The 26,276-nt window shown below is 56.6% G+C and overlaps 5 protein-coding genes and 1 non-coding gene across 10 annotated transcripts in view; 4 read left to right on the top strand and 2 right to left on the bottom strand.

Annotated features, from left to right (window-relative positions):
* Positions 1–7,332, top strand: part of CNOT1 (CCR4-NOT transcription complex subunit 1) — a 50,499-nt gene extending 43,167 nt beyond the window's left edge. For all 5 annotated transcript variants that reach the window (XM_050311670.1, XM_050311673.1, XM_050311671.1 and 2 more), the window contains exons 41-49: positions 196–359; positions 641–758; positions 1,223–1,324; positions 1,591–1,764; positions 3,097–3,246; positions 4,015–4,195; positions 5,008–5,140; positions 5,261–5,395; positions 6,173–7,332. In XM_050311670.1, coding sequence (XP_050167627.1) covers positions 196–359; positions 641–758; positions 1,223–1,324; positions 1,591–1,764; positions 3,097–3,246; positions 4,015–4,195; positions 5,008–5,140; positions 5,261–5,395; positions 6,173–6,251 — 1,236 coding nt within the window. In that variant the 3' untranslated portion in view covers positions 6,252–7,332. The remainder of the gene's footprint in view (positions 1–195; positions 360–640; positions 759–1,222; positions 1,325–1,590; positions 1,765–3,096; positions 3,247–4,014; positions 4,196–5,007; positions 5,141–5,260; positions 5,396–6,172) is intronic.
* A 1,214-nt stretch (positions 7,333–8,546) lies between these two features.
* On the bottom strand, positions 8,547–14,246 carry SETD6 (SET domain containing 6, protein lysine methyltransferase). The gene is made up of 9 exons (XM_050311678.1): positions 14,205–14,246; positions 14,005–14,103; positions 13,774–13,918; positions 13,153–13,294; positions 12,775–12,969; positions 12,481–12,604; positions 12,080–12,260; positions 11,569–11,711; positions 8,547–11,117 (listed from the first exon to the last, which is right to left on the bottom strand). The coding sequence occupies exons 1-9, from the start codon at positions 14,229–14,231 to the stop codon at positions 10,806–10,808; spliced, it is 1,368 nt and encodes a 455-aa protein (XP_050167635.1). The 5' UTR covers positions 14,232–14,246; the 3' UTR covers positions 8,547–10,805.
* A 1,082-nt stretch (positions 14,247–15,328) lies between these two features.
* TRNAK-UUU (transfer RNA lysine (anticodon UUU)) lies at positions 15,329–15,401 on the top strand. The gene has a single exon. It is a non-coding gene; the product is annotated as a tRNA-Lys (tRNA).
* A 644-nt stretch (positions 15,402–16,045) lies between these two features.
* Positions 16,046–20,936, bottom strand: LOC126638050 (SNF-related serine/threonine-protein kinase-like). Its single transcript, XM_050311674.1, has 6 exons — positions 20,849–20,936; positions 19,623–20,235; positions 18,318–18,459; positions 17,954–18,166; positions 17,715–17,852; positions 16,046–17,552 (listed from the first exon to the last, which is right to left on the bottom strand). Exons 2-6 carry the CDS (start codon positions 20,209–20,211, stop codon positions 16,706–16,708), a joined length of 1,929 nt encoding a protein of 642 aa, XP_050167631.1. The 5' UTR covers positions 20,212–20,235; positions 20,849–20,936; the 3' UTR covers positions 16,046–16,705.
* Positions 20,937–21,839: 903 nt separating this feature from the next.
* On the top strand, positions 21,840–24,647 carry AGRP (agouti related neuropeptide). The gene is made up of 4 exons (XM_050311374.1): positions 21,840–22,855; positions 23,299–23,498; positions 23,733–23,827; positions 24,442–24,647. The coding sequence occupies exons 2-4, from the start codon at positions 23,315–23,317 to the stop codon at positions 24,631–24,633; spliced, it is 471 nt and encodes a 156-aa protein (XP_050167331.1). The 5' UTR covers positions 21,840–22,855; positions 23,299–23,314; the 3' UTR covers positions 24,634–24,647.
* A 1,012-nt stretch (positions 24,648–25,659) lies between these two features.
* Positions 25,660–26,276, top strand: part of ATP6V0D1 (ATPase H+ transporting V0 subunit d1) — a 30,989-nt gene continuing 30,372 nt past the window's right edge. Inside the window, exon 1 of the mRNA XM_050311276.1 lies at positions 25,660–25,829. Coding sequence (XP_050167233.1) covers positions 25,700–25,829 — 130 coding nt within the window. The 5' untranslated portion in view covers positions 25,660–25,699. The remainder of the gene's footprint in view (positions 25,830–26,276) is intronic.

Here is a 26,276-nt window from a genome sequence, read left to right as displayed (position 1 = left end):
CCAGTCAGTTGTTGTGATTGTGATCCAAGGGACAGGGAGTTGCTGAAGCAAATTGTCACATTAATTTACGCAGCACTTCCAGTAACTAGGATTTTTGGTTCTTGTTATAATCTGCTGATGGTTAAAGTATTATCTATAGATCAAGTGGCAAAGTTAATTCTTGCTGCCATCAGTGAACTGTCTTGATCTCTTTAGGTTCTTGGAATTGTGGTGGGAGTTCTCCTGCAAGACCACGATGTCCGGCAGAGTGAGTTTCAGCAGCTTCCTTACCATCGCATTTTCATCATGTTGCTGTTGGAATTAAATGCTCCTGAGCACGTGCTGGAGACCATCAACTTCCAGACACTCACAGCTTTCTGGTATGTATTTGGGATTGGCCACAGTGCCCATCCTTTCTTGGTAGGATCAGGGTTTTTCACGTGAAGGCTGTGACTGTTCTTTTTGTGGTGGCTGAATCACCTTTGGAGTAGATGGTTCTCCCATGGACTGTCCACTTGCTTTATTTAAGGAAAATGACTGGTAGAACCCAAGGTGCTCCAATGCCTTTGCTTTTAGGGCTGTGTATGTTTTTTTCCCCTCAGTGTTATGAAAAGCAATCTTATTGCTGTGCACTTCTAACCTGCTCTAACTTTTCTTTCAGTAACACATTTCACATCCTGAGGCCTACAAAAGCTCCAGGTTTTGTTTATGCCTGGCTGGAACTGATCTCCCATCGGATATTTATTGCAAGAATGCTGGCACATACACCACAGCAGAAGGTGTGGCTGCAGTTTATCTCTTCTGAATTAAAAAGCTCACACAGATGCTTGTCTGGAGTGGGGCTGTTTCCCATCTCTGGAAGTGCACTTGTAGCATGGCTGGTCTGTTGTTGTTGTCTTCCATATTCACAGTAACCTAACTGCATGGAGGAGAGTGTGTGTGTCAATAACTGTGGAACCCAGGGTGAATTGAGTTTAATAAACATGCCTTTTTCAATGGTCAGAAGAGCTGTAGCCTTCTGGGCCAAGTCCTGTCAGCTCAGTATGGCATGTGGAGTGTTCTGGAAACACCCTTGGCACAACGATGTGCAGGCAAAGCCTTGGTATGAGCTGTGCACTCAGTACTAGAGCTGGCAGTGCTAAGCTCTTCCATCCAGGTTAATATAAAGATCCATCTAGTCACAGTTTTGAAGTTAACTGCTCTTTGCTGCATGGTTCCCACCTGCTGTTCTGTTTCTCGACAGGGTTGGCCGATGTATGCCCAGTTACTGATTGATCTGTTCAAGTACCTGGCTCCTTTCCTTAGAAATGTGGAACTCACCAAACCTATGCAAATTCTTTACAAGGTAAAAAAAAATGTCATCTAATAGATGCTGATTCCAACCAAAGCTGTCTGAAAGCAGAGGTGTTCTGGTAGCAGAACAGGATTTGCTGTTACCTTCTGTGTTAGGGTGGAATGCAGATTGGTGTGGGATGGAAGCAGGTGGCCAGATTAATTCCCAGAGTAATTTCCTCCTAATAATGTTAACCACATGCCACAGAATGATGGCTCTGCCAGTCTTTGGGCAGTGTCAGCAGTTGCACACCTCGTATATTGTATTTTCTTTCACAGGGCACTCTGCGTGTGTTGCTGGTCTTGTTGCATGATTTCCCAGAATTTCTTTGTGACTACCACTATGGGTTCTGTGATGTGATCCCACCTAACTGTATCCAGCTAAGGAATCTGATCCTGAGTGCCTTCCCACGGAACATGAGGCTTCCAGACCCTTTCACCCCCAATCTAAAGGTACAATTTTCCTTCAGGAGTTTGATAATAGGAATCTTTATGGCTCCAGGTATTCTTTATCAAAGTTTTTTGGCAGAGACTGTGGAATTTTGGGAACAGTTTAAATACTTGATATTGATACTAGAATTAATGCAACCATTCAAAAGTTAAGTAATTTGAAACTTAAGTGACAGAGCATCTGGCAGAACAGCAGTTTTTAAGCTTCAGTTATGTTTGTAATGGTCCCTGTTTGACACATTCCATGCAGGGTGGGAAACAACCCTTGTCCTGTGTGAAGTTTGCAGTTGGAACTGTAAATCTTTGCTCTGCATGGCTTCATTGGCACCAGGAGATTCTTGGCTTGCTTGCAAGGGCTGTGCAGATTCAGCCTGGAAGGACAGACTTGTGTTACATGAGAAGTGCCCAGAGACCCTTGCCTGGAAAAGCAGAGGGCCTGCCTTTTCCCAAGGGAGATGATTTGATGGCATCCCTCGATCTGACTGGCACACAGTGTTGGAGCAGAGGCACCTTTATCACCTTCCTGCTTGGTTTGTCACTGAAAAACAGGCTACTTGACCAGCTTTTGTGGCTTTGCTGTTTGCCAGTTCAACCAGCAGTTCTTTCCCTGTTTGGTTCAGCTCCTGCTGGGCTGTGTAGTTTGTACTCCATGGGATGCTGGAGACTGGAGTCCTGGGAACTCCTTGTGGAAGAGATGGTGTCCCAGCACTGTGTAACTGTAAATGCTTTTGGATGAGAAACATTTAGAGCCGTTTTATCTTGAAAATAATAAGATAAAGCAGTGTTCTGAAGCAAGCCTCTTGCATAATGGGGAGAGACTTTGAGAAGTGTTAATGTTACCTCATTAAATTTTTGGGTATATGCCAGCCAGCTAATCCTGGACTGATTAGAAGCAAACTTCCTCAGGCTGCCAAAAGCATTGTCCTGTTGTTCTTCCCTGCCTGAGCTGTGCTGGGTGATGGGAGCAAAGCTGCAGTGCTCAGTAAGTTATCACTGCAGAAGGCTCTTCTTGACTTGTGTGGATGTTTGTACTTTTCTAAACTGTCTTCAGTGTAGATAGACAGACCACAAAACAGTGACTGAATTTCCCTATGGCCTTCACCTTGGAGTTTTTTTTTTAATCCTCTCAGTTCTTCCAGACATCATGTAATAATTTTGTATGTTAGAGATGAGGTTTATTTTGAAATCTGTAGAAGTCTGCTGTTTCCTTTTCACTGCTGGAAGAAAAAGTCATCAGCAGCAGTAGTTGGTGTAATGTCATTTACAGATCTGCTTTTGCAATTTTTGCCTTTGGACGTTGCTTGTGGCTCACCTGACTGGGGTTTCTCTCAACAGGTGGACATGCTAAGTGAGATTAATATTGCTCCACGAATCCTCACGAATTTCACTGGAGTGATGCCACCTCAGTTCAAGAAAGACTTGGATTCCTATCTCAAAACCCGCTCTCCCGTCACCTTCTTGTCTGACCTGCGCAGCAACCTGCAAGTGAGTTGGAGGGGTTTGAGGTCCCTGAGGGTGTTCAAATAGCGTGGGACAGATGATCTCACTGGCTCAGTCACCCCCCAGGGCAGGAATTCTGTTGGTGTGTTGGTCTACTGTTGCAGGCAGTAGAAGAGCCTGTGAGAATGCACACATCTCTGAATGATTCTTCTGCCACTCCTCAGGAGGGTGTTCAGATGTACTGCAGTTCTTTGGAAGCTGATAAAATTTTGACTCCAAGTAGATTAATTGGTAGAGAAATAGATGGATCTGCACGCTAATGCTTGAGGGGTAAAAAAAGGTCAAATTAGCTAAAACCCAGTGCAGGGTTGTGGCTAAAACCACATTTCAGACATCACATGGCTTGGAGCAGACTTCAGGTCTGAAGTTGGACTTCCTCAGAGAATTGCTTAGACAGGAACATTCACATGGTGGGTGGAGGGGTGTTTTGGCCTCTGGCACTGCTGGTGAATTCTCATTGCCTTACCTGATTTTTTTTCCTTTAGGTATGGAGTAAAAAAAAACCAAAACAAAAAAAAGTCTGTTAACACTTTGTTGATACTTCTAAATATATATATTCAAATATAGTATTAAAATAAGCTGTAATACCTGCTTCATAATACATGCTGTATTAGAAAAGGGTAAATGCCAAATTGAATTTGTGGATGTCCACATAATCAAGAAGAGATACTTGGATGCTGTTGTTGTACATGCTGTACCTTCAAGTGCTGAAGGAATATCGATTGTTGATGGCTTCCCTGTCTTTGTCATTAGGTATCAAATGAACCTGGCAACCGCTACAACATCCAGCTGATTAATGCACTGGTGCTCTACGTAGGTACTCAAGCTATTGCACACATCCATAACAAAGGCAGCACCCCCTCTATGAGCACCATCACCCACTCAGCTCACATGGACATCTTCCAGAATCTGGCAGTAGACCTGGACACTGAAGGTGAGCTGGAAGCACTGCAGTCCATGCCATGTCACATCTACAGCACGTGGGCCCCTCGCTCCAGAAGGGACACTGAGGTGTCCAGCCAAGGGCAACAGGGCTCAGGGAAGGTCTGGAAATCACGTCTTGTGAGGAGCAGCTGAGGCACCTGGGTTTGTTCACTCTCAAAGAGGAGGCTCAGGGAGGTCTCATCACCCTCTGTCTGAAAGGGGGTTTTAGTGAAGTGGGGATCAATCTCTTCTACTGTGCCTGCACTGAGAGGACAGGAAGAAACAGCCCTAAACTGAGACAGGGGAGATTCAGATTAGATGTTAGGAAAAGTATTCTCACTGTTAGGGTGGTCAGGCATTGGAGTAGGTTGCCCAAAGGGAGGTTGTGGAGTCAACACCCCACGAGGTGTTAAGAGGTGTCTGGATCTGGCACTGGGTGATGAGGTTTAGGGGTTACAGTGCTGAGTTAACAGTGGGGCTTGATCTTAAAGGTCTTCTATGATTTCATGGAGCTGCTAGTGAATTCACAGTAAGGAATGCTGTGTCAGAATAGTAAACTGAATACAGGAACTATCTGATAACCACAAGTTCAGAGTATTCAAAGGGCGTAGGAATGCACTTAATGAAGAACTGAGTTCTTACTGCCCCATCAGCCTGAGCTGATGACAGTTTCTACGTATCTTCAGTTAGCTTTGTTTCTCGTGCCTCCACAAGACAAGCTCTCAAACGTTACCTCAGGCACTCCTGGCTGGTTCTTTACTCAGTTTTGGATGTTTGGAGGGGTGGGAGGGGGCTGTGTGTCCTCACCGTTCCTCTCCACAGGCCGGTACCTGTTCCTGAACGCCATTGCCAACCAGCTGCGCTACCCCAACAGCCACACCCACTACTTCAGCTGCACCATGCTCTACCTGTTTGCAGAGGCCAACACTGAGGCTATCCAGGAGCAGATCACCAGGTGAGAGGGGAGCCATTTCACTTGCCAACATATCCACTTTTTGCTTTTCTTCCTCCTTTTTGGGTCTTTTTCCTAGTCTGGGGTCTTTGAGCTCTAACTGGTTTTACTTCTGGATTTCAGGGTTCTCTTGGAACGACTGATTGTAAATAGGCCTCATCCCTGGGGTCTGCTTATTACATTCATTGAGCTGATAAAAAACCCAGCCTTTAAGTTCTGGAACCACGAGTTTGTTCACTGCGCTCCAGAGATTGAGAAGTGAGTATGACTTAACCCCAGAATGACAGTGCATTTGAAATCACCCTAAAACCCCACTCATTTTTTTAGGAAGCCACCTCAAAAAAATCCCCGTGTAAAAATAACCTTTTCTAATTCCCCCATTTTTGGCTTTTTCCTATTTTCCTCCATTTACACATTTTTTCCCTCATTTTTCCTCTCATTTTTCCTCTCATTTTTCCCTCATTTTTCCCTCATTTTTCCCCTCATTTTGTCCCCTCATTTTTTCCCTCATTTTCCCTCATTTTTCCCTCATTTTTCCCTCATTTTGTCCCTTCATTTTTCCCTTCATTTTTCCCTTCATTTTCCCTTCATTTTCCCTTCATTTTTCCCTTCATTTTTGTCCCTTCATTTTCCCTTCATTTTCCCTTCATTTTCCCTTCATTTTCCCTTCATTTTCCCTTCATTTTGTCCTTCATTTTCCCTTCATTTTTTCCCTTCATTTTTTCCCCTCATTTTTTCCCTCATTTTTTCCCTCATTTTTTCCCTTCATTTTTTCCCTTCATTTTTTCCCTTCATTTTTTCCCTTCATTTTTTCCCTTCATTTTTCCCTTCATTTTCCAGCTTTTCCCCCCCATTTTCCACCTCCCTCCGAGGTATTTTTTTGGGGGGCAGGGGCCCAAATGTCCCATTTCAAATTTCCCAAATCGTATTTCCCATTTGCTTCAACTGGAGCAGCTGCAGCTGGAGTTTTCTTCAGTGCTGTCCCAAGAGAAGGGCCGTTTGCTGCCGCTCCCACAGCTTTGCCTCCCCGTGCAGGTTGTTCCAGTCGGTTGCCCAGTGCTGCATGGGGCAGAAGCAGGCCCAGCAGGTGATGGAGGGCACTGGGGCCAGTTAGAGGAGCTGCCCTGCATGCTCAGCGTGCCAGCCTGGAGATCCCGGCCCATCGAGCGACTGATGACTCCGTAAGGCTCCTCTGACCCTCCCAGCCCCCTGGATCGGGTACAACACCACAGGCCCTGGGTGACACTCTTATGTGGGCGTGTTCCAAAGTTTTGAGACAACATTTTTTTGGCCAAAATTCAGAAGATGCTGTGAATATCATTTTAAACTAGTGTAAATACAAGGAACAGAAACTTTTTTTTTTTTTTTTTTGTCTGGACTTTTGGGTTTGTGCAAATTGTGTAAAAGGCAGGTGGGCAAACTGGTGCCTGTCCAGCTTGTAATAAAGGGGCAGCTGCTGATGCCAAGCACTTGTCTGGGGCAGACCTCCTTGTCCTGACATTCCCAGACTCCCAAAGAATATTGAAAAGCCAGTTATAATAAGTAACTTATTTTTCTTTATGTGGATGGGGGACCTTTCAATCACTAAGTTGTTTAAAAAAAAAAAAAGGAAAAAAAAAGAAAAGGTGGATGTGTTTGGAATATGGGAATTCTATGGAGTATGGGAGGGGTGAGGGAGGGGTTGAGGTTCAGTGTTGCTTTCCCCTCACCCTCATCAGATGCTGATAGACAGCAAGTGGAGTGGCAGTCAGGGAATGCCTCCTTCCTGTTGGATAAGAAACAGGCCCTTCAGGTGAGGGTCAGCTGTTTTCAGTAAATAAACCAGAGACCAGGCCTATAGCTTCTTTATTTTTTCTCTTTTTTTTTTTTTTTTTTTTGGGGGGGGGGAGGGACAGTTGTAAATTTTGGAAGATGAGGGGTTCAATCTAGACCTTTTCCCATCCCTACCCTGTGACCATACATATAAGTTTAAGTTTGTAAAAAAAAAAAATCAGAAAAAAAAAAAGAAAAATAATAAAAAAACCACAAAGAAAAACCCAAAGGACCAATACAGCCCATTTTGTAAGGATTTTCAATGTTTTGTAAAGTATTGGTCCATGTGTTGTATTTTGTAGCCTTTCTAGTTCTTGGGCTTTAGTTCTCCCACTCTTGTATGTATGCATCCTGTAGTTACACATTAAAAGTCATGACCTGCAGCACGTGCCACTGTGCTTATTCTCTTCCACTTCCATCCTGGCCAGGTGGTGTCCTTCAAAGTCTGTTCCACCCATCCAAAACCTGCAGTTTCCCAGTGTGTTTTGGGCACTGCCTCTTGAAAGCAAACTGGATTTGTTTCTCTGGTGTGAGGTCAGTGGGGAGATGTGATGGCCAGGCAGGGCCTTGCTTTGAAGGGCAAGAGAAAGGAGAGTTGTGTGGCAGTGGGAGTGTCTCAGCTGCAGCTTTGGGAGCAGTTTGTCTCAGCTGCAGCTTTGGGAGCAGTTTGTCTCAGCCAGGAGGCTGCACTGGAGGGGTGCAGAGTGCAGACAGCCCATCAGCTCCATTTTCAGTGCCACCCACCCTGCTGTGCCCCTCCTGCAGCAGGGATGTGCCCGTGGCAGGGTAGGCACCTGCAGTGTTGCCAGTGCTGCAGAATCCTTTAACCTGTGCCTTCCAACCCAGCAGATGCTGGGAAATGGAGCTTCACTGCCTGCTTTTTCCACAGCCTTACTGTGTTTAAAGCTTGGTGGCTGCTGTGGCGTGGGCAGAGAGGTCAGGATTTCCCACTCAGCTTGGAGGGGTTCTCTGTCAGGCTTTGCATTTGCTGCAGGGAGCAAAACCAGCTCCAAGGGCTGCTGTGCCAGCTGTGCCAGCTGTGCCAGGGACAGCAGCTCACAGGGAATTCTCTGTTTCTGCTCTGGCCAATGTTTTTCAGTCCCATGTGTGTCCAGGACCAGGCTCGGGGCAGCTCCTACAATTCCCTGGTGGTTTTTTAGCAGCTCCCCAGTTGTGCTGAAACTGAGCCTTTTGGAGTTGGAATTTTTTGATCCTGCTGTTGCAGCTCCAGCTCCCCCCTCCTCCTGTGGGGTTAGGACACAGAGCACTACCAGCAGCCAGTTTTGCTTTATCTGCTCCAGATGCCATGGGATTTTTTTCCCTTCCATTTAACTCCAGCAAAACCATCTGCAGAGCTCATTGCCTTGTCCTGATGGCTCAGCTGTGCCTCTGGTTCTGTACAAGGCTGGTGTTGCAGGGGCTGGAAGGTGGACAGGACTCAGCCAAGATCCCAGGAGCACAGGTTGGGCTGGTAGGACCCATCTGCCCTTCATACCCTCCCTTTGCTGCTGAATTTTGGGAACTCTCTGAACATGGGCAGAGAGTCAGGTTTAGAAAGGAGACATTTTTTTTTTCTGCACAGGGTGCAAGGTGGAAGTTTTTCCACAGATCAAGCACAGCAAGGAGTAAAAAATGAGAGAATTTAGACACTAAAGCAACAACCCTTTAACACACCTGATAACATCTCTTTGTATTCAAAAGAGGGGTTAAAGGTGAGAATAATACCATCAGCTTCCATCTGCAACAGAGAATTCTACTTAAAGATATAGAGAATTCTGCTTGAAGATACCAATTCCCTCCCTTGGAATCTTTGGAAATGCTTTATTAAACACTTCCACCTTCTTTTGGCTGCTGCTGTTCCCAGTTATCCTTAAATCTTGGAGGTAGGTGTTTCATGAATCTTCACATTTTGATGTACAATCCTAGCACTAAAATGAAAAGCAGACAGGTTAGTAATAAAGACAGTTATGGGATGTACCATTTTATTAAAAATTCCTGGTGCTGTTGGAGCCCATCTGAACAAAACATCCCACCAGGGGTGATTTCCATCTTTCTTCACTCTTTCCATTACCTGATGGATTTCTTTGTCATGATGGGCAATAATCAAAGTCTTTCTACTGCTCTATTTAGGTTCTTTTAACAGCCTTTGCAAATTTTGATGTTGGAGCAATTTCTCTACTAGCATAAGGCTCATACCCATAGAGGGAAGTTGTACAGTTAATTAAGCTGTGTTTTGTTTTTAATAGTTGGAAGGAAGTTACTGGGGTTGAACAGTTAAAAATCACAGCCTCTGATCTGGGTAAGTTTACAAACACAAAAATGAGAGTGTGATTTAACTGATTATCCATTTCTGTGCATTCCCCAGGAATACTAAAGCATCCACACCCTTCAGCTGTGTACACAAATACTGGGTTTATATTCCTCTCCAGCTGAATTTCAAAATTACAGATATTCTGCTCCATATCCAGGCAGGTATCTTGAGTTCAGCTCTATTTCCTTCACAGACAGACCCTTGTTCCTGTGCTCTACAGGTGCTGACATTTGTCATCTGTTCCCTCCTCTGCTCTGTTGGGTGCACTGTGGTTCCATTTCTGAGCATGCCTAGAGCAGTAACAGGGTGAATATCAGAGCCTTTAGTTTTAAATACAGTCAATATTAAATAGTGTTTGTTGTTTCCCTACTACGTATGGGTTGGTTTCCCAGGCTTGAGGGGATTTGGGAGGTGTTAAAAGTTTTCCTTTTTCCTCTGCTTGTGTCCAATGGCCTTGCTACTCCCTCATCTCCTGTGGCATTTACCTTCCTCCCCTCATGCATCAGAGAGTACATATTGTTGGATTCCCATCTATTTGCAACATTAATTAACAATTTAAATTCTCTTCCATCCTCGTTAAACCACTGTACAGTTGGCTTCTTGTTACAGTATTTGGACAAGAAAGAACAAAAGGATTATCTATGTGAGTTTCCTATTCAGCAGGATTAAGGCAATTCAGGATAACATGTCACAGTAAGGGGCTTAATCAGTGTAAAATTATACCAAGATTGACATCTGACACTGTCTCAGCAGTCCTGGACTGTGCAATTGTGTTTGTGTAAAACAATTACTGCAGTTGGAAATGCTGCTACCCCTTGAGGGCATTCAGGTTCTACTAAGACAGGCTTTCTTCCCAGGGATGGTTCATTAAGTGACTTAGTAATTTTTTTAGTCCCAAAGATCCAGAGGGGTTGGTGTCTCACTGATCTAGTCCTGTAGTTTTCTTCCCTCACAAGTGGTGGTTCCACAGCTCCAGCCCCTGACGTTTCACAGCCACACATTGGGAGGAGAACCTGCTACAGTCCCTTCCAGTGTTCTGTAGTGTCCCATCATTCCAGTCTCAGACAGACCCAGTCTCCCACCTGGAATTTGTGAACAGGAAGGTCCAACCCAGTTGGATTTCTGAGTTGAAAGTGCTGTCAGCAGCTCCACCTGGCAGGTGTTTACTCTGAGGCTCTGCAAGGTAAGAGCTGCCAGCTGGATTTTTCTGAACAAGAGCTGCTCTTGCCTTAAATTTCTGCTGCTGAATGACACCTGCTGTTCTGACAGTGGATGTCTGCCTTCCTAAAACATCCTTTGGGAGGTGTGGGGTCTCTCAAGGCCTCTGGCAGAAGGTGACATCAGTGCTCCACAGCTGCCACTGTACAGTAACGCCACCCAAAATCCCTTTGGTGCAGAGGTAGCTGAAAAGCCACGTGCCATATACAGGACAGGTGGGCCCACAGTCAGTCCTGCCATCTTCCTCCCTGCTGCAGGATGGGTGCCCAGAGGCTGCCCTTCCCCTGGCTCATTCCTGGGCAGGTGACGTGCAGGGCAGGGAGGTTCCTATCGCAGCAGCTCCAGCAGCCGGTGCAGGATCCGTTTCTGGCCGTAGCGCACGTGCAGAGCCTGCTGCTCCCTTCGGCTCAGCTTCTCATAAACCTCCTGGTTATCGAGCAAGTCCTGCTCTGCTCTCAGGTCTGACCTGTAGGACTGCAGGGTCAGCAGCACGCTGTCATAAAGGAGCTTCTTGCAAGGGGGTTTAAGCCTGGAGAGAGCCTCGTTTGAAAGGGTAGAGCTTTCCTCTTCCTCGCTGTCATCTTCCCAGCCCTCTTGTTCCTTGTACTCCTTGAATTCCTCTTCTGACATGCACAGCACCTGTAAGGACCCAGGCAAAGGGACAAGTCACTGGCAGTGGGAGCACATCGGGCTTTCTCCTCTGGGGAAGAGAAGAGCCACATGGAGCAGGTGAGTTATTCCTCAGCCACACTAAATGTTAAGAGACTAAAACTGGCTTAGATCCCTAATTGCAAGCAACTTGTGTGTTAGAAGAACATTCAGACAGAAAACCTGGACATCTCAGCTGTCACCTGGGAAGTTTTGGCAGCTGTCTAGAACAGCAGTGGCCATGGAGCAAGCTGTGGTCTGAGTACAGATGGGTGGCTATTGAGGAGAGGAAGGTATTTTGACAGCACCTGGGAGCTGGACAGCCACACCTACCACTGTTCAGGCAGGAGTGTTGGTACCAAAGTGCCTTGCCCAGCCTGTCCCCTCCACTGAGCCCCTCTGCACTCCCTGCTCCCCTTCCCCCCTCCCTGGCTGTGCTCACCTTCAGGGTCACAGACAGCTCTTCCTCTGTCAGCACCTCATCCCAGCCAAGCACGAAGGCCCCTTCCTCGCCCACCATCTCCAGCTGGCACAAGAAGTCCCACTGCTCTGCCACCAGCTGCTGCTGCGCTGGGCTGCTGGCACCTGTTTGGAGAGAGCAGAGCTGCACCCCCAGCCAGGTGGGGGGCGAGCAGAGAAGGGCACACGGGGGGCAGAAAACGAGGCGTGGCCCCAGCACCTGAAACGCTGCGGGACAGGGGTTATTTTCCACCTCACCCTCGCTCCCCGCCCCAGGTGCCCATGGGTGGTGGCACTCACGCTGCAGGGTTCCCCCCAGGTGGCACTCACACCACGGGTGGCACTCACGCTGCAGGGTTCCCCCCGGGTGGCACTCACACCACGGGTGGCACTCACGCTGCAGGGTTCCCCAGGTGGCACTCACGCTGCAGGGTTCCCCCCAGGTGGCACTCACTCACACCACGGGTGGCACTCCCACCACGGGTGGCACTCACGCTGCAGCGCCGCCGCGCGCACCGTCACCATCTGGATGTCGGCGGTGTCGTGGCTGTTGCCGGGGTAGGGCTGGGCGAAGCCGTACATGTGCAGCAGCTGCCAGTTGGCCATCTGGCCGTAGGTGTTGAAGATCTCCTGGCCCTTCCCCACGGGCTGGGTGGTCACCATTCGCAGGCAGTGCTGCGGGCAGGGACAGGGGAGCTCAGGGCTGCGCTGTCCCCACGGGGTTTGAGAGCTCACAGGACCCTCAGCTCTCACTGACGACTGCCACACATGCAGCAGGGCTTCAAATTAACAAGATCCAGGCCAGACTGGCTGCCCAGGGATGTGTCTCCATTCCCAAAGGCCTCACAAAGGGAACCAGGCTGTGACAGTGCCGGGGCAACAGCTTTGCACTCACAGGAGAGTACTCCAGGTTGGCATTGTGGTTGGCCACGTGATTGAGAATATCTGCTACAGGCACCATCATGGGAGGATTGGGCCCCTTCTCATCTTCATCTTCCTCCTCCAGAGGTTCCTGAAAGCTAGAAGAAGGGAGATGGAGACAAGCCTGCGGTTCACGTGGCAGCACAGGGCAAGCTTCATCTTAATACATTCTCATGCAACTGCAACCTTCAAGTAACAGCCTCTGATCTTCCCTACGATCCTGCTCCTCGTCCTCGCTCCTCGCCAGAGCAGAGCCCTCCCTTCTCACCTGTAGGCCATGACAAACGCCACCAGCTCCTTATACAGTTCCAGAGTGTGCAGCTTGGGGTCGAAGACATCGGGGTGGGACTGCATGAACGGGAGGATGATGGAGCTGTACTCCAGCTGGATGTTGGCCAGATCCTTGTCCACAGCCTCGGGAATGCCCGTGCCCTGCAGGAGCCTCGTTCGCTCTTCTTCAGGCCTGGTACAAGAAAAACAGAGGTTCTGCCTCAGGGAGAAGAGTTTACAAACTCCTTCCTCCTTCAAGGAGAGCTCCTGGGCTGGAACAGAGGGCTGGGGTTGCCCAGCAGGACCAGATCCATGCCCGGCCCCTGCTCCAGCTGCCAGCCTGGGCCTCCCCCAGCCCCGCCTGCTCCCCCCTTACCAGAACATGGGGTGATCCAGGCTGCGGAAACCCTGCCAGAGGGACAGGTAGGGCTGCCAGGGGGAGCTGCTGGCCGTGTACTCGTGCAGCAGGGCCAGCAGGAGAGGGACCCACCCGGACTGGCTCTGCAGGGACTCCTGGGCTGAGCAACCAGACACGGTGGAGAAAATGTAAGTTAATCTTGAGGTGGTTTGTTTTTTTTTTTTTCCTCAACCAAAGCCTCAGTCCCACCTCCACCCTGCAGGCAGGAGTTCTGCCTGCACTCTGTCCTGAGCTGACCAACTGCTGCTCTGGAGCTCTCCAGGCCCCACTGCCCTGCCATCCTCAGCCTGAGCCTGGGGGTGCCTTCAGGAACCAAGGACCTGTTCTTTTCCCATCAGGACCTGTCCTGGGTCTCCAGGAAAACAGAAGTGACATGAACCTGTCACTTAGAAGGTGGAGATGTTGCACTGTGGGGCTTTTCTCCCTGCCCCGCAGAGCTCCAGGCTCCTTTAGGGAACCCCTTTCCTGCCCGGTCTCCAACAACGCTCCAGCAGGAGCGTCCCCGGGGCTTTATCCCAGACCCATTCATTCCTTTAAACAGCGAAGCAGACGCGAGCGGCGCGAGAAGCCCGCGCTCACCTTCCTGCAGGAGGGTGTGGATGGAGGTGGTGTGCTGGGACAGCAGCGCCGAGCGAGGGATGGTGAACAGGACCTCTCCCGCCTCCAGCTGCTCCGCGGCCAGCAGGCCGTACCCCGACACCGCGCCCTCCCTGCTCAGCCGCACCTGCGCCGGGACGGGAGCCGTGACGGCCGGGCCGGACACACCGGAGCGGCCCGGGGGAGGGCCCGGCCCTGCCCGCGCTGCCTCACCTTGGGGCTCAGCTCCACCCCGGCCCGCCCGCACCACGCCAGGAACGCGGGGAGGGGGTCGGCGCTGCCCTTCCCTCGGGAGCCGCTCCCGGCCGCCGCCTGCGGGGGGAAACACGGCGTGAACGGGGAGGAGCCGCGGGGCCCCCCAAGAGCCGGGGTGTCCCCCAGGGCCCCCCAGAGCCCCCCAGAGCCCCGCGCACCTTGGGCCTCTTGGGCGCCGACGCCATGACGGGCCCGGCACGTGGGGCCGCCCCACGTGGTGCCCACGGGCCCTTCCGCGTGGGCGGGGCAGCCCCGCCCCCTCCCCGCGGGGCTGACGGTGGCCGCGGAGGGACGGAAAGGACCGGGGGGAGCCGCGGAGGGAACGCGCCCGGTGGCCGCCCGAGTGAGGGGCTGGGGGGGGGGTCACAGAACCTCCCGTGGGGTCGTGGGGCCTCCGAGCACCCCCTGAAGGGCCTGGGGTCCTTGTGGTGCCTTCGGGGGTATCCAGCGGTCACCGCTTGTCTGTCTGCGGTGTCTGGGGACGTTGTGGGGTCTCTCTGAGGGGCTCCTCAGGTTTCTCCCCTCACTCCGCTGCCTCCATCCCACCCCGAGGGGCTGCACGGCTGCGGTCACACCTCCAGGCGTGCGTTAAAAGCAGCGGGCTCTAATTAATCAGGGTAATTAGGCTCGTGCCTAATTACGTTCTGTCAGCACCATCCCCCTCCGCCCTGCGAGGGGCTCTGATCTCCCCTCCAGGGCAATCCCGTCCCCGGTCCCGTCCCCAGCCCCGGCAGCAGCGGGGCCGGTGCCATCGCCGGCTGCTCTAATTAAGCCAATTAGTGCGCTCGAGGTGTTTGAAGAGGCCCCACGGGGGCTCCCCCACCCCACCAGCCTTTGGGATCGGCTTCAATCACCCCCAGCCCCTCCCGGGCTGGACTGGCAGGGGGGTTCCCTGAGGGGCAGGGGGGTCCCATCCTGCACTGTGGGGAGGAAGAGCGAGAGAATACGTGGGGTGGCCTTTGGGTGCCCCCCGAGCTCACGGTTCCTCTAAAGGTTCCGTGTCTCTGTAACCCAGCTCCTCGCAGCCGCCTCCCCCCCGCCTTACCCCGCTCCTGCAAAGGCGCTGCGGGGCATCCCGCACCACCCCGCTCCCCTCCCTGCCAGCGCATCCCTGTGCCGGATCAGTGCCCGCGGGATTCCCGGGAGCCCGGGGTTCAGCCTCGCTGGGGTGCTGTGGGGGCGGGAGAGGTCAAAGCAGGTCCCCACATCGCCCTTCCAAACGCTGCAGCAAAGTGGGGTCCCCACTGCGTGTCATGGACATCCCCCCAAATTCAAACTGTGAGCCTGGATAGCTCAGTTGGGAGAGCATCAGACTTTTAATCTGAGGGTCCAGGGTTCAAGCCCCTGTTCAGGCGGTGGCTTTATCCTTTAGGAGAAAGAAAGGGGATCCTTGTCGGCAGGAGAAGCATCCCCTCCTACTGCTGGAGTCCCTGCTTCTTTTCCCACCACCATCTCCCCAAGGAACGTTCGAGCTCCACCTCATTCCCATCTGACACCCCCATAGCACCGCTCTCTTCTTCCAGTCACCCAGGACTGCAAAGAGAGGGATCCCACACTGCCATGGCAAGACAGGCCAGGGGGTTACACGTGAAAATAGTGAGAAATGCAATGGATAAAAGAGAGAGAGAGAGAGAGAGAGAGGCACAGCAGGAGGGACAGAAGCCAGGGCTGGGGTGGCTCAGGAGGGCCACAGGCTCAGGTCCCCCCGGCTGAGGGTGAGGAGAGCAACCTGGGGGATCCTGGGGCTGAGCGTGGTCTTGCCTTGTGGAGCTCTGCAAAACCCTCCACGGGCCTTTTGGCACATCCAGGCCCTCCCTGCACCTCTGGGGGTTGCTCTCCCCACTCCCCTCTGTGCCACCCCACCGGTTCCACTTGGGGCCAGCTCAGGCAGACGCTCCCAGGAACCCACCCCTGGTGCACGGGATGCCATCCCTGGTGCCCCGGCCTTGGCAAAGCCAGGGGGGACAGTGGTGAGTTTTTCCAAGACATTGCAACCCCATCAACCCACAAGCTCATTTTATTGTCCCGATGAACTTTGCTTCCCAGCGGCTCCGATCCTTCCACGCGCACGCGCCGCGGCTCGGGCCGAGCGCCGGCCCACGGCTCCCTCAGCATTCATTTCTTGCCAGCAAGAAAACAAAGAGATAATAAATAGGAAGCTTAATTGTGGGGAGGGCCCAGGGGATGGCCTGGGGTCACGGGCCAGGCTGTGCCAGGCCCTGGCTGGGGGGGCTGCAGGCGGGACAGCCCAGCCCGGGCCATGCACTCTGCAGGGCCGGGCATCGCCAGCCCGGGGGGAACGGGGGGATATAGCAATCTCTATTTAATTACAGTAAAATAGACTATTTAAAAAAATTATTTCTAGTAGTTAAAAAAGTGTCGTGGTCCATCCCACCCCGGCAGGGTCAGGGAGCTGTCCTGGGGTTTGGGGACGAGCTGGACGGTGCAGGGATGGACCCCAGTCCGCTTGGCCCTCGGGAGGGCCCGTCCTGGGGGGGTCTCTCACAGCAGGTGCCTGGGGGAGGCTGGCAGGGTGGCCACCATGGGTGACAAAGCAGTGCTCCCCGCCAGCCCCACGGCCACTGGCAGACCAAAGGCAGGGGAGTGGGTGCCCTCCCACCCAGACCCCACAGCGGGGCCAGTCCCTCACCCTGGGGCCTTAAATGACGTGACAGCAGTTGAACTGCCCCAGCGAGAGGAGGCTCTCCTTGGAGCCCGGCCGCAGTTTGAAGGCCAGGGCTTTCTCGCACAGCGGGATCTGCAGGAGCCTGTCCCGCAGGCTGCCCCCCTTGCCCTTGCCCGGGTCCAGCTTGATCACACTCTCCGCGCCCCCTTCGGTGCCTGAGCTCTCCCCCGACTGCTGGGCGGGGCTGGTGGGAGCCCCCTGCCCTGGGGACGTGTCCGTGGGGCTCGGGAGGGAGGCAGGGCTCGTCTCTGCCCCCAGCACCTGGGCTACCCCAGCAGAGCTGCTCTGGGGTGACAGGGCGGCTCCCCTTTCCTGGGGGGACTCTGCTGAGGAGCCCCCGGGCTCTGTGTCCTCGTCCCTGCTCGGGGACTCAGCTCCACGCCCCCGCAGGCCCAGGAGCCCCCGGGCCCCGCTCGCTGCCCTCCCAGCCCAGGCTGCCCCGGGGCGCCCGGCCCGGCCCCCCAGCTCAGCCCCCGTCCCCCCCCAGACCTCCCCGCGGCCGGGCGGGCGGTGGGCGCGCAGGAAGGCTCTCATCTGCTCCTGGTTCAGAGAGCTGCTCTTCCTCTCCATGGTGCTGGGCCTCCCCTCCTCGTCCTCCTCGTCCTCCTCTTCCTCCTCGCAGATCTGCTGCAGGGCCGGGGTGCTCTTGGTGATGGTGGTGTCGACGGCGGGGACCTTCAGCAGGGTCCCGGTGGGCTGCCGGCCACCCATGTCCCCTGCGGGGGGCAGCCGGGACCCCCCAGCAAGGCTGCCGGGCTCGGTGAAGGGCAGGAGGCCGCTGGCACCACCCCCAGAGCCAAACGTGTCCGATAAGTTGGTCCTGAGGAAGGGGAGAGCGGGAGGGAAGGAGGTGTCGGTGCCCAGCCGGGCGTGGAAAGAGCCGTGGCAAGGAAGGGGACAGGGGACCAGCCAAGACCCTCCACTGGGGACCTGGGATGGCACAGGGGGGGAAATATGGGAGGGGGGAAGGAGTGGGGCTCACCTGCTCTGCACCTCCTTGGCCAGGTTGTAGACGAGGCTGAGGCGGTGGCCCTGCTTCTCCCGCTTCTCCCGCAGCATCCTCTCGGCCAGCAGGAAATAGGTGGCCGTGATGTGGTTGTAGCGATCGGCTTCCAGCGCCCTGCGCGAGCGAGGGGCTCCCATCAGCACCCCACGGACGTGCTGGGACCCCCAGAGCCCTTTGCAGGGGCTCCCAGCTCGGCAGCCCAGCCCAGCACTCACTCCTGGATGGTGTCCCGATCCGCGATGTTCCCGCACACCATGGCCTGCAGGATGATCTCGTGCTCCTCCTGGGACACGCGCTTGTGGGAGGTGAGGGGCAGCAGGGAGCGGCTGGCGGGGGACGGGTCCACCCCCTGCAGCCACGAGTGGCCCTCGATCTGCTCCAGGGACGCTCGCTGCTTCGGGTCCCGCTGCAGCATCCTGGAGATGAGACTGGGGGGAAAGGAGCGACGCTGCGGCCCTGCGGCAGCACGTGAAGCCCACACCGGGCAGCTTCACCCCCCCCTTTCCCACCCCAGCTCCCAGGCATCCCCAGGGGCGGCGTGGTGGGCTCTGGGGGTACAGCGAGGGGGGTGGTGCTTACTCAGCGCACTGGGCCGAGACGTGCGGGGGGACGGTGTAGCGGCAGTCCATGATCATGGTGAGGGTCTCGCTGTCGTTGGCCTCCTGGAAGGGGGGGTGGCCGCACACCAGCATGTAGAGGATGACCCCCAGGCTCCAGATGTCTGCAAGAAGCAGCAGCAGTTCAGGTTGCACTCACTGGAGGGTGCTCCCAGGTCCTGCCCCATGGACAAGGGGACCCCAGCCCCATCAAGGGGGGGAAAGACCGTCCCCATCCCTACATCCAGGCAGGTCTCAAGGGGCTTCACCAAAGCAGCTGAGGTCTTATCCCCTCATCCAGGCAGGCACAGGGGAGGCACCCTGAGCTCTGTCCTGCCAGTCACCCACCCACCCCCCTGCCCCAGCACTGGAGCCAGCAGTATCTTCACTGGTCCCTCCTGCCCAGAACACAAACTCCTGCAGAAGGCACATTTGGGATGCTGAGCACGCCCCGGGGCTCTCCGTTAATACCTTCAGCTGCTTAAGTGTTCGAAAATTTCTCATCTGCGTCGGTTTTCTCCCTTCATTTCCCTTTGCAGCGCCACCAGCTTATTTTCCTACCGCCTCCATAAGCTATCCCTGCTCTCAGCTCGGGATCCGCCTTTTCCTGAGCCAACACTGGGCTTTTTCCTTTAAGGGCTCGTGTTTTGCTTTGCTAAATCCTCCTGCCCTAATTCCAGCCAGCCAGCCAGCTCAGATCCTGCTTCCCTCCCGTGTCCCTGTGGTCACAGCAGAGCCTCTCCGAGCCCCCAGCCCAGCTCCCCGTGCCAAGGGACAGCCCCCCTAGACCCCCGTGCCCCGGCCAGGGGAGGAAGGGCGCTGGGAGGCGCGGAGAGGAAGCGGTTTTCAGGGCGGGGATGGAGCAAAGGAAACTTTCGGAGCTCCCCCGCCCAAACAGCGGCATCCCAAGCAGATTTCCTTCCTGCCTCACCCCCCAAATAACCACTAGCGCCAGAGTGCCGGCAGCTGCGTCCTCACTCTGCTTCTCCCGAGCCCCGGCGGATGCCACGACGGACTCGCAGCCTGCTCGGGCTTTTTCCCCTCCCCGCCATGAACCGTCACCCTGTGGGATCTCAGCGGGTGCTGCGATGGTCCCTGCAGGGATAACCCCCCGAGCCAGGGTAGGGTTGGGCAGCCCAGCACCCAGGGGACAGCGGTGCTCCCTGCAGGGACAGCAGGGTGCTCCCAGCACAAGGGCCAAGAGCGAGGTGGTTCCTGGCCGGCAGGACCACGCTCCAGGCAAGGGACACGAGGCAGGCAGGTCCCCAGGGTGCCTCCCCACCCTTACCGACAGCTGGGGCGTCGTACTCGTCCCCCAGCAGGATCTCTGGCGCCGAGTAGGCCAGGGAACCGCAGCTGGTAGTGAGCATCTTTCCGGGCTGGAAGCGGTTGCTGAAGCCGAAGTCGGTGAGCTTGACCACCCCCTGCTCCTGGAAGAAGACCACGTTCTCGGGCTTGAGGTCGCGGTGCACCACGTGCAGCTTGTGGCAGTAGGAGATGGCGTGGACGATCTGGGCGAAGTAGTGCTTGGCGCGCGGCTCGGCCAGGCCGCCCTCGTGCCGCATGATGTGGTCGAACATGTCCCCGCCGTCGCCCAGCTCCAGGATCAGGTAGAGCTTGGCGTGGGTGTCGATGACCTCGTAGAGGCGCACCACGTTGGGGTGCTGGACCAGCTTCATGCAGCGCACCTCCTGCAGGAGCTGCCCCGCCGCCTCCCCCGCCAGCTTGCTCTTGTCGATCACCTTGACGGCCACGCGCTGCCCGGTGAAGACGTGCCGTGCCAGCTTCACCACGGCGAAGTGGCCCTTGCCCAGCGTGCGCTCCAGGTCGTACAGCCCCGCGATCTTGCCCTCGCCGCAGCCCTGCGTCCCGGCCATGGCAGCGGCCTCGGGCACGGGGCGCTGTGGGACGGAGGAGACGCTGAGTGGTGTGGGGTGAGGGATGGAGCTCCCCAGAACACCAGGCCCCCCCGGCACCACTGACACCAGGATGCCCAGGATATCAGAGACCCCAGCACCTCGGGCATCAGGACCCCGGCAGCTTGGGTGCCCGACACCCCAGCTCTCCCAGTCCCCATCCTGGGATCCAGGCACTCATCTGTATCCACACCTCCAGTCCCCAGCACCCTGGACGTTCCAGTACTCCCACCTCCACTCCTGAACGTCCCAGGGTACCCCATTCCCCCTGCCCAGGTTCCAAGCACCCTGAGCACCCCAACACCCTCTCTTTCAGTTCCCAGCACCCTGTACATCCCCTTACACCCCCGCTACTTCCCAGCAACCCAGGGCATCCAGGTGTCCAGCACCACAGCACCCTGGGCACCTCAACATCCCTGCCAACAGCCCCTCATCACCCTGAGCGCCCCCATACCACACCTGCGTGTTCCCAGCACCCTGGGCACCCCAATATCGCCAACCTCCAGGTGTCCAGCACCACGGGCACCCCAACGCCCTCACCTCCAGACCGCAGCACCCCGGGCACCCCGACGCCCCCCCGCAGCCCCCCGATACCCACCGCAGCCGCTGCCCCCCGGTGCGCCCCGATGGAGCCGCTCTCCCCGGGGCGCGGAGCTGCGGCCGCCGGGGCTGCGGTGCCCGGGCGCGCCCGCCCCGCTGACGTCAGGGCGGCTCCGGGATCGCGCCTTAAAGGGCCCGGCCGGGGCCGGCACCGGGACAGGGACTGGGACCGGGGGGATGCTCCTCGCACCTCCCGACGGGGAGACCCCCGGGCACCGCCGCTCCCGCGGCCCGGCTCGTCAGTGCCCGCTTGGGCTGGCGGGACTGGGGGCGCATTAGCGGGAACGAGGGCTGGTGATGAGCTCAGCGAGCCTGCCTCGATGCTTCCAGGAGGAGAGGGAGAGGGAGAGCCGCCTGCCCGCGGTGTCTGCCGAGGGTCCCGCTGTGGGATGATGCCTCTCCCGAGGCATCCCGCTGCCCTCCTGCCCGGGGTGCCCGCTGACGGGCACCTCCGCTGTGCCCCCGACCCGCTCCATCGCCCGCTCCCACCCTCCCTGGAGCCGGGAGCACCGAGCCGGGGGCGCAGCCCCGGCCCCCCTTTCCCCCTCGCTGTGAGCCCTGTTTTCCTGGAAGCGGCCCGGCGAGCGGCCGGCAGCCTCATTTAGCTCGTTACTGGCCATCGGGATGCGCACAAAGCAGATGTTGCTCCGGCAGATTAAAAAGCTCTCAGCGCGGCCGCCCTCATTCCCGCTAATGCCTTCCCAGAAGTCCTGGCCCGCGGCCCCGCCGGCTGCAAACAGGCCCTAATGAGCCTGGCCGAGGGCCCCGAGCGGGGGTGGCGTCAGCGGGGACCGGGGGCAGCAGGGACTGGGGACCCGGAGCCCCCAGGGCTGGGGATGGAGGAGCTGGGGCTGGATGGGGCACTCGGCACCCACCCGGGCCTTGGGAATGGGGGTGGGAAGGGCTGCCAAAGCTGCCTCTAACCCAAGATGAGCCTTCAGCCAGGCACGTGGGTGCAGGAGACGTCGGGGTGCTGTGCTGGAGGGTCCTGACTGGGTGTTGTGCACTGGGGACCCAGGTGAGTGTTTCCAGCAGCCAGAGGGGACACGGCAGTTCAGCCTCTCACTGGCCCCACACTCGCTCAGCCTGTCCCTCAAATGCAGCAGGAATCAGATCATGCTGGGACAGGGCGTGTGAGGGGCAGAGGGGGCCTGCAAAGAGCCCCAGGGCTGGTGCTGCAGCCAGGAGCGGTGGCTCATGCTCTGCTGGGGACCTGCTGGGAGGCCTGGGGGGTCTTGGAGCAGCTTGGTGAGGGCAGAGCCTGGGCTGTCAGCCTCCCTTGCTGGGAATGTCACAGCCCCCTGAACCCTTGTCATGTCTTATCCTCCCATTTCCTTGCAGCACTGAAGTCACTTAAGGCCATGAGCATTCCCAAAAGGAGCCTGGCTCTGGGGAGCTGCTGTTTTTCTGAAGGAATTATGAATGAGAGGCACAGTTAGCCTGGAGAATCTGCAGATGGCCAGTGGTCAGAAGCTGCAGGACTGCTGGAGGCTCTGGACTATGGACACATGCCAGGAGATATGGATAGGCAGCACACTCCCTTTGAAAGCCAGTGGAGCTTGGCATGTTTATGGCCAGGAGCCCGTAGCCCTGATAATTCTCTATTTGGGAACTAAGAGATGCCCTCAAGTTGCAGCCTTGGTGCTCCTCAGGCGTGGCTGGAGAGGGAAGCAGTCTGGAAGGGCAGCAGGGATCACTTCCGAGACACTTGGGGGGCTGGGGGGAGTGGGGAGCTGTCCCTCCCACAGCTGTGTGGGGCGCAGAGCAGGAGTCCCCCCTCCCACGCATCGCCCCGCTGGCCGCTCTCCATCCAGACAAAGCCCATTTTCCAGAGAATCCCACCTACCTGGTAGTTAGTGGAGTCATGTGGCTGCAGCACTTAATTAATAAAAAGCCGATATAAATCCCAGGAAGCATGTGGGGCGGAGGACACTGAGGCCGAGAGCGGTGGCGGCGCTTCCAGCGGTGCAGCAGTGAAGGACAAGCCCCCTCTCCGCTCGGAGAGGTCAGTGCCTGCCGTGGGAAGGGGCTTGGGAGCGCGTGGGGTGTGACACCCACGGGCGTGGGGCTCCCCGAGGCGCAGAGGGGTCTCTCCCACCAAAGAGCTGGGTGGTTCTGTGGGCTGGGGAGCTCCCTGAACTGCTGCACAAAGGACTGGTTGAGTCTCAGTCCGCTCTCTGCTGCTCCCCCCCTCTGTGGGGACATCACGAACGTGCCCACACGTGGGGTGCCCCACAACACGTGCTCTGGAGAGCTCCCAGGTGTGTGGGGGCCCACAAAAAGGCTCTGAAGCCCAAGGGAGCAGACAGCCCGGGGGGGTGGCTGTGCTGGCAGGGGCTGCCCCTCGCTGACATGGCACTGCTCGGGGGGTGATGCCAGCGGGATGAGGGGGGCACAGGCCAGGCTGCCAGCGGGGCGGGCTGACAGCGGCCGGGCCCCTGTGTGCAGGCTGTCCCCCGGGAGCATGCTGACCGTGCTGCTGCTGTGCTGTGGGCTGCTGCAGGGGATCCAGGCCGTCCTGGAGCTCAGGACCGCCGAGCTCAGCTGCGGCCACGTGCAGAAGGCGAGCGGCGGGCTGGAGGGGGCGGACAGAGCCCGGCACGCTAGCCTGCAGCGGAGAGCCCAGGAGGCGCCTGCAGAGCCACAGGGTGAGTCCCGTGGCCCCCCATCCTCCGCCAACCCCCCCAGCTGCTCACTGCACTGCCCAGAGCCCCAGAGCTGAAGTGGAGATCCCACGCCCAGAACCAGCACAGGGGGGTCCCCCTAAAGCGGCACAGCTTTCTCTAGCCCTGGCTGGTGAGAGCAGCCTGGCAGCCCACAGGAGCAGAATCAGAGCTGACCCCCCCAGCAGCCTCCTTGTGCAGCCTCTCTGTATCTCACAGGACCTCTCCCCAGGCTGGGGTTTGAGCAGATGGCCCTGGAGGTCCAAGAAGCCGACGGTGACCTCGTGAGGAGAGGTGGCGTGCTGGAACCACAGGTAACCCTGAGCTTTCTTACAGACACCTCAAGGAGCGGGAAAGCATCAGGCCACAGCAGCCTTCTCTGTGCCCCTGGGGCCAGGGGAGGTTTGGAGCCCAACACGGTGCTCCCTGGGAAGGCACTAGCTCTTCATCACCTGGGGAACAGCCAGGGCTGGGATGAGCTGAGGCTGCCCAGAGACACAAGGGGCTACAGCACTCAAGGGAGGGTGGTGCGAGCATGTGCTCCTGCAATCCATTTAATTAACCTCAAGTGCAGCCCTGGAAGCCTCTGCAGAGCAGGAGCTCACCGGGCAGGGCCATGTTCTGCCTGGCTCAGCCCTCAGTCCCTCTGTTTGGGCAGAAGGCACAGCGCCCTTCGCTGAAGTCCAGGCTGTGCTTCGAAACAAATGCGTGCAGAAAGGCCTTGAGACGCAGTGGATGAGGCAGTGCACCCTGCAGAGAGACCAGGAGGTGATTTCCAGCAGGCTGAGCTTGCAGTTGAGCACGACTGTGCACTGCTGGCAGTGGCAGGTTCCAGCAGGCACTCCTGGCTCTCTCCCACACAGTTCTCTGTTGGTGCAGTGGTCCAGCACCAACTCTCCCCCCGCTGTTCCTCCTCTCTCCCTTGCAGCCCTCCTCCACGGAGCTGCAGGCCGCGGGCCGTGAGGAGCGCTCCCCCCGCCGCTGCGTCCGCCTGCTGGAGTCCTGCCTGGGCCACCAGGTGCCCTGCTGCGACCCCTGCGCCACCTGCTACTGCCGCTTCTTCAACGCCTTCTGCTACTGCCGGAAAATCAGCACCAACTTCCCGTGCGGCAAGAACTAGGGCTGCTCCCTGCCCACGCGTGTGCCTCCCCCTCCGCAGCTCCAATAAACCAGCCCTTCGCAAACGCCGCTGCCGGGGGGGAACGGTGTGCTGTGTCCGCTGGGGATCGCGGGGAGCGGGGCGGCAGCGAGGGGAGGGTGCCTGCACACAGCTGGGCATGGCTGTCCACACAGCCAGCAGCCCAGGGCACCTCCACGTCACACAGAATGTGCCTTTCCTGGCTGGGTAGGAGGTGTCTCAGCAGCAGGGGTGCCGCAGGTGATGTCTTACGCTATGCCGCTGTCACCCACAAAATCGTGTTTGTTCCCTGGTGTGCAACGAGCTGGTAATGACACACTCGAGGGGAGACACTGGGGTTATTGATTCCAGGGGCTATTCCACAAATCCAGCACGTCCCACTGGACTTGCCGTGTTGCTGTTCACACACAAAGTTCAGAGTCAGTAAATGCCCAAGCACAGCCCCTCTATTGGGTTGATTGGTAATTCCCATACAAATCACATATAACCCAGGTAACTTCTACTCTTGCTCAGGGTAAGGGTCTTCAACTGGGCAGGGTCTCTTTTGACCTGCAGGCGTGATTTTTGGTATTATAACAAAGATAGTTCAGCTCTAGGATACACGGGCCTGGAGTATTTTGCCAAGCTAGCGATGCATCCATAGGCAGACATCAGCATCTTGATCTCCTGCACCCCCAAAGCTTGTTAGCTCCGGGATGTTCCATAGGCAGACATCAACATCTTGATCTCCTGCACCCCAAAGCCTGTCAGCTCCGGGATGTTCCCGAGCAAGGGGTGCCAGTCCCACCGATCAGCCCTCCCTCCCTGCTCACTAGGCTTGCAAGTACACAAGGGTCTCACACCAGGGAACACCCCTAACTTGAGACAACCCTAACACACCCCACGCGTTTATTTAACTTATTCCCGGACCCCCGTCCATTCCCGCCCCCCCCATCCCCTCAGGCGGCTCCCGCCCCGCAATGGCTGCCGGGAAGGGGCCGCGCCACGTGACGGGCGCGCGGGTCACGTGAGGCGGCGGCGGCAGCGCTCCCGGCCCGGCCCCGCCGCCATGTCGTGCTTCCCGGAGCTCTATTTCAACGTGGACAACGGATACCTGGAGGGCTTGGTGCGCGGCTTCAAGGCGGGCGTGCTCCGGCAAGGGGACTACGTCAACCTGGTGCAGTGCGAGAGCCTGGAGGGTGAGTGGCGGGGAGGGGGGCCGAGGCTTGCGGAACATCCCCGCCTTCCCCCGCCATCCTGAGGGGAAGGTCCGGGCGGGGGGCTGAGGGGAGGCGGTGAGGGGCTGAGGGGAGGCGGTGAGGGGCTGAGGGCTGCCTGACAGCGGCGAAAAGAGTCGACAGCGGCCCTGTCCCCTCTTCCCCCCATGGCTTCCTTGGTGTCCCGGCCCCGCCGCCTCAGCTGCCTCAGTGTCCCGGTCAGCGGGCACGGCGCCGTGAGGGAGCCTGGGCTCCCCGTGCTTCCTTGGGGTGGCTGTACAGCTGTGGTTGTTGGGGGCCTGGTGGGTTTTGTCGGGCATTGCTGGTGAGGGCTGGTTTTGTGCCTGCACTCCCTAAATGGCAGGAGGCCTTTTAGGGCCAGAAGTAAGTTTATTGGGGTAATCTAACAATCCCTGATACCCGTGATTA

The sequence above is a fragment of the Myiozetetes cayanensis genome, unplaced genomic scaffold (genome assembly GCF_022539395.1).
Source record: "Myiozetetes cayanensis isolate MyiCay16 unplaced genomic scaffold, myiCay2020 scf16, whole genome shotgun sequence".
Taxonomy (NCBI): domain Eukaryota; kingdom Metazoa; phylum Chordata; class Aves; order Passeriformes; family Tyrannidae; genus Myiozetetes; species Myiozetetes cayanensis.
This window is presented reverse-complemented; position numbering and strand designations above follow the sequence as displayed.

Coding starts and splice junctions, on each gene's coding strand:
- SETD6 (XM_050311678.1), bottom strand. CDS start 14,231: ATGGCGTCGGCGCCCAAGAGGCCCAAG. Junction 13,919..14,004: donor GGGTGGAGCTGAGCCCCAAG/GTGAGGCAGCGC, acceptor GTCCCGGCGCAG/GTGCGGCTGAGCAGGGAGGG. Junction 12,261..12,480: donor CCAACCTGGAGTACTCTCCT/GTGAGTGCAAAG, acceptor CCCTGCCCGCAG/CACTGCCTGCGAATGGTGAC.
- LOC126638050 (XM_050311674.1), bottom strand. CDS start 20,211: ATGGCCGGGACGCAGGGCTGCGGCGAGGGCAAGATCGCGGGGCTGTAC. Junction 18,167..18,317: donor GTCTCGGCCCAGTGCGCTGA/GTAAGCACCACC, acceptor CTTTCCCCCCAG/TCTCATCTCCAGGATGCTGC. Junction 17,853..17,953: donor GATCGGGACACCATCCAGGA/GTGAGTGCTGGG, acceptor TCGCTCGCGCAG/GGCGCTGGAAGCCGATCGCT.
- AGRP (XM_050311374.1), top strand. CDS start 23,315: ATGCTGACCGTGCTGCTGCTGTGCTGTGGGCTGCTGCAGGGGATCCAG. Junction 23,499..23,732: donor GGCGCCTGCAGAGCCACAGG/GTGAGTCCCGTG, acceptor TGTATCTCACAG/GACCTCTCCCCAGGCTGGGG. Junction 23,828..24,441: donor GTGGCGTGCTGGAACCACAG/GTAACCCTGAGC, acceptor TCTCCCTTGCAG/CCCTCCTCCACGGAGCTGCA.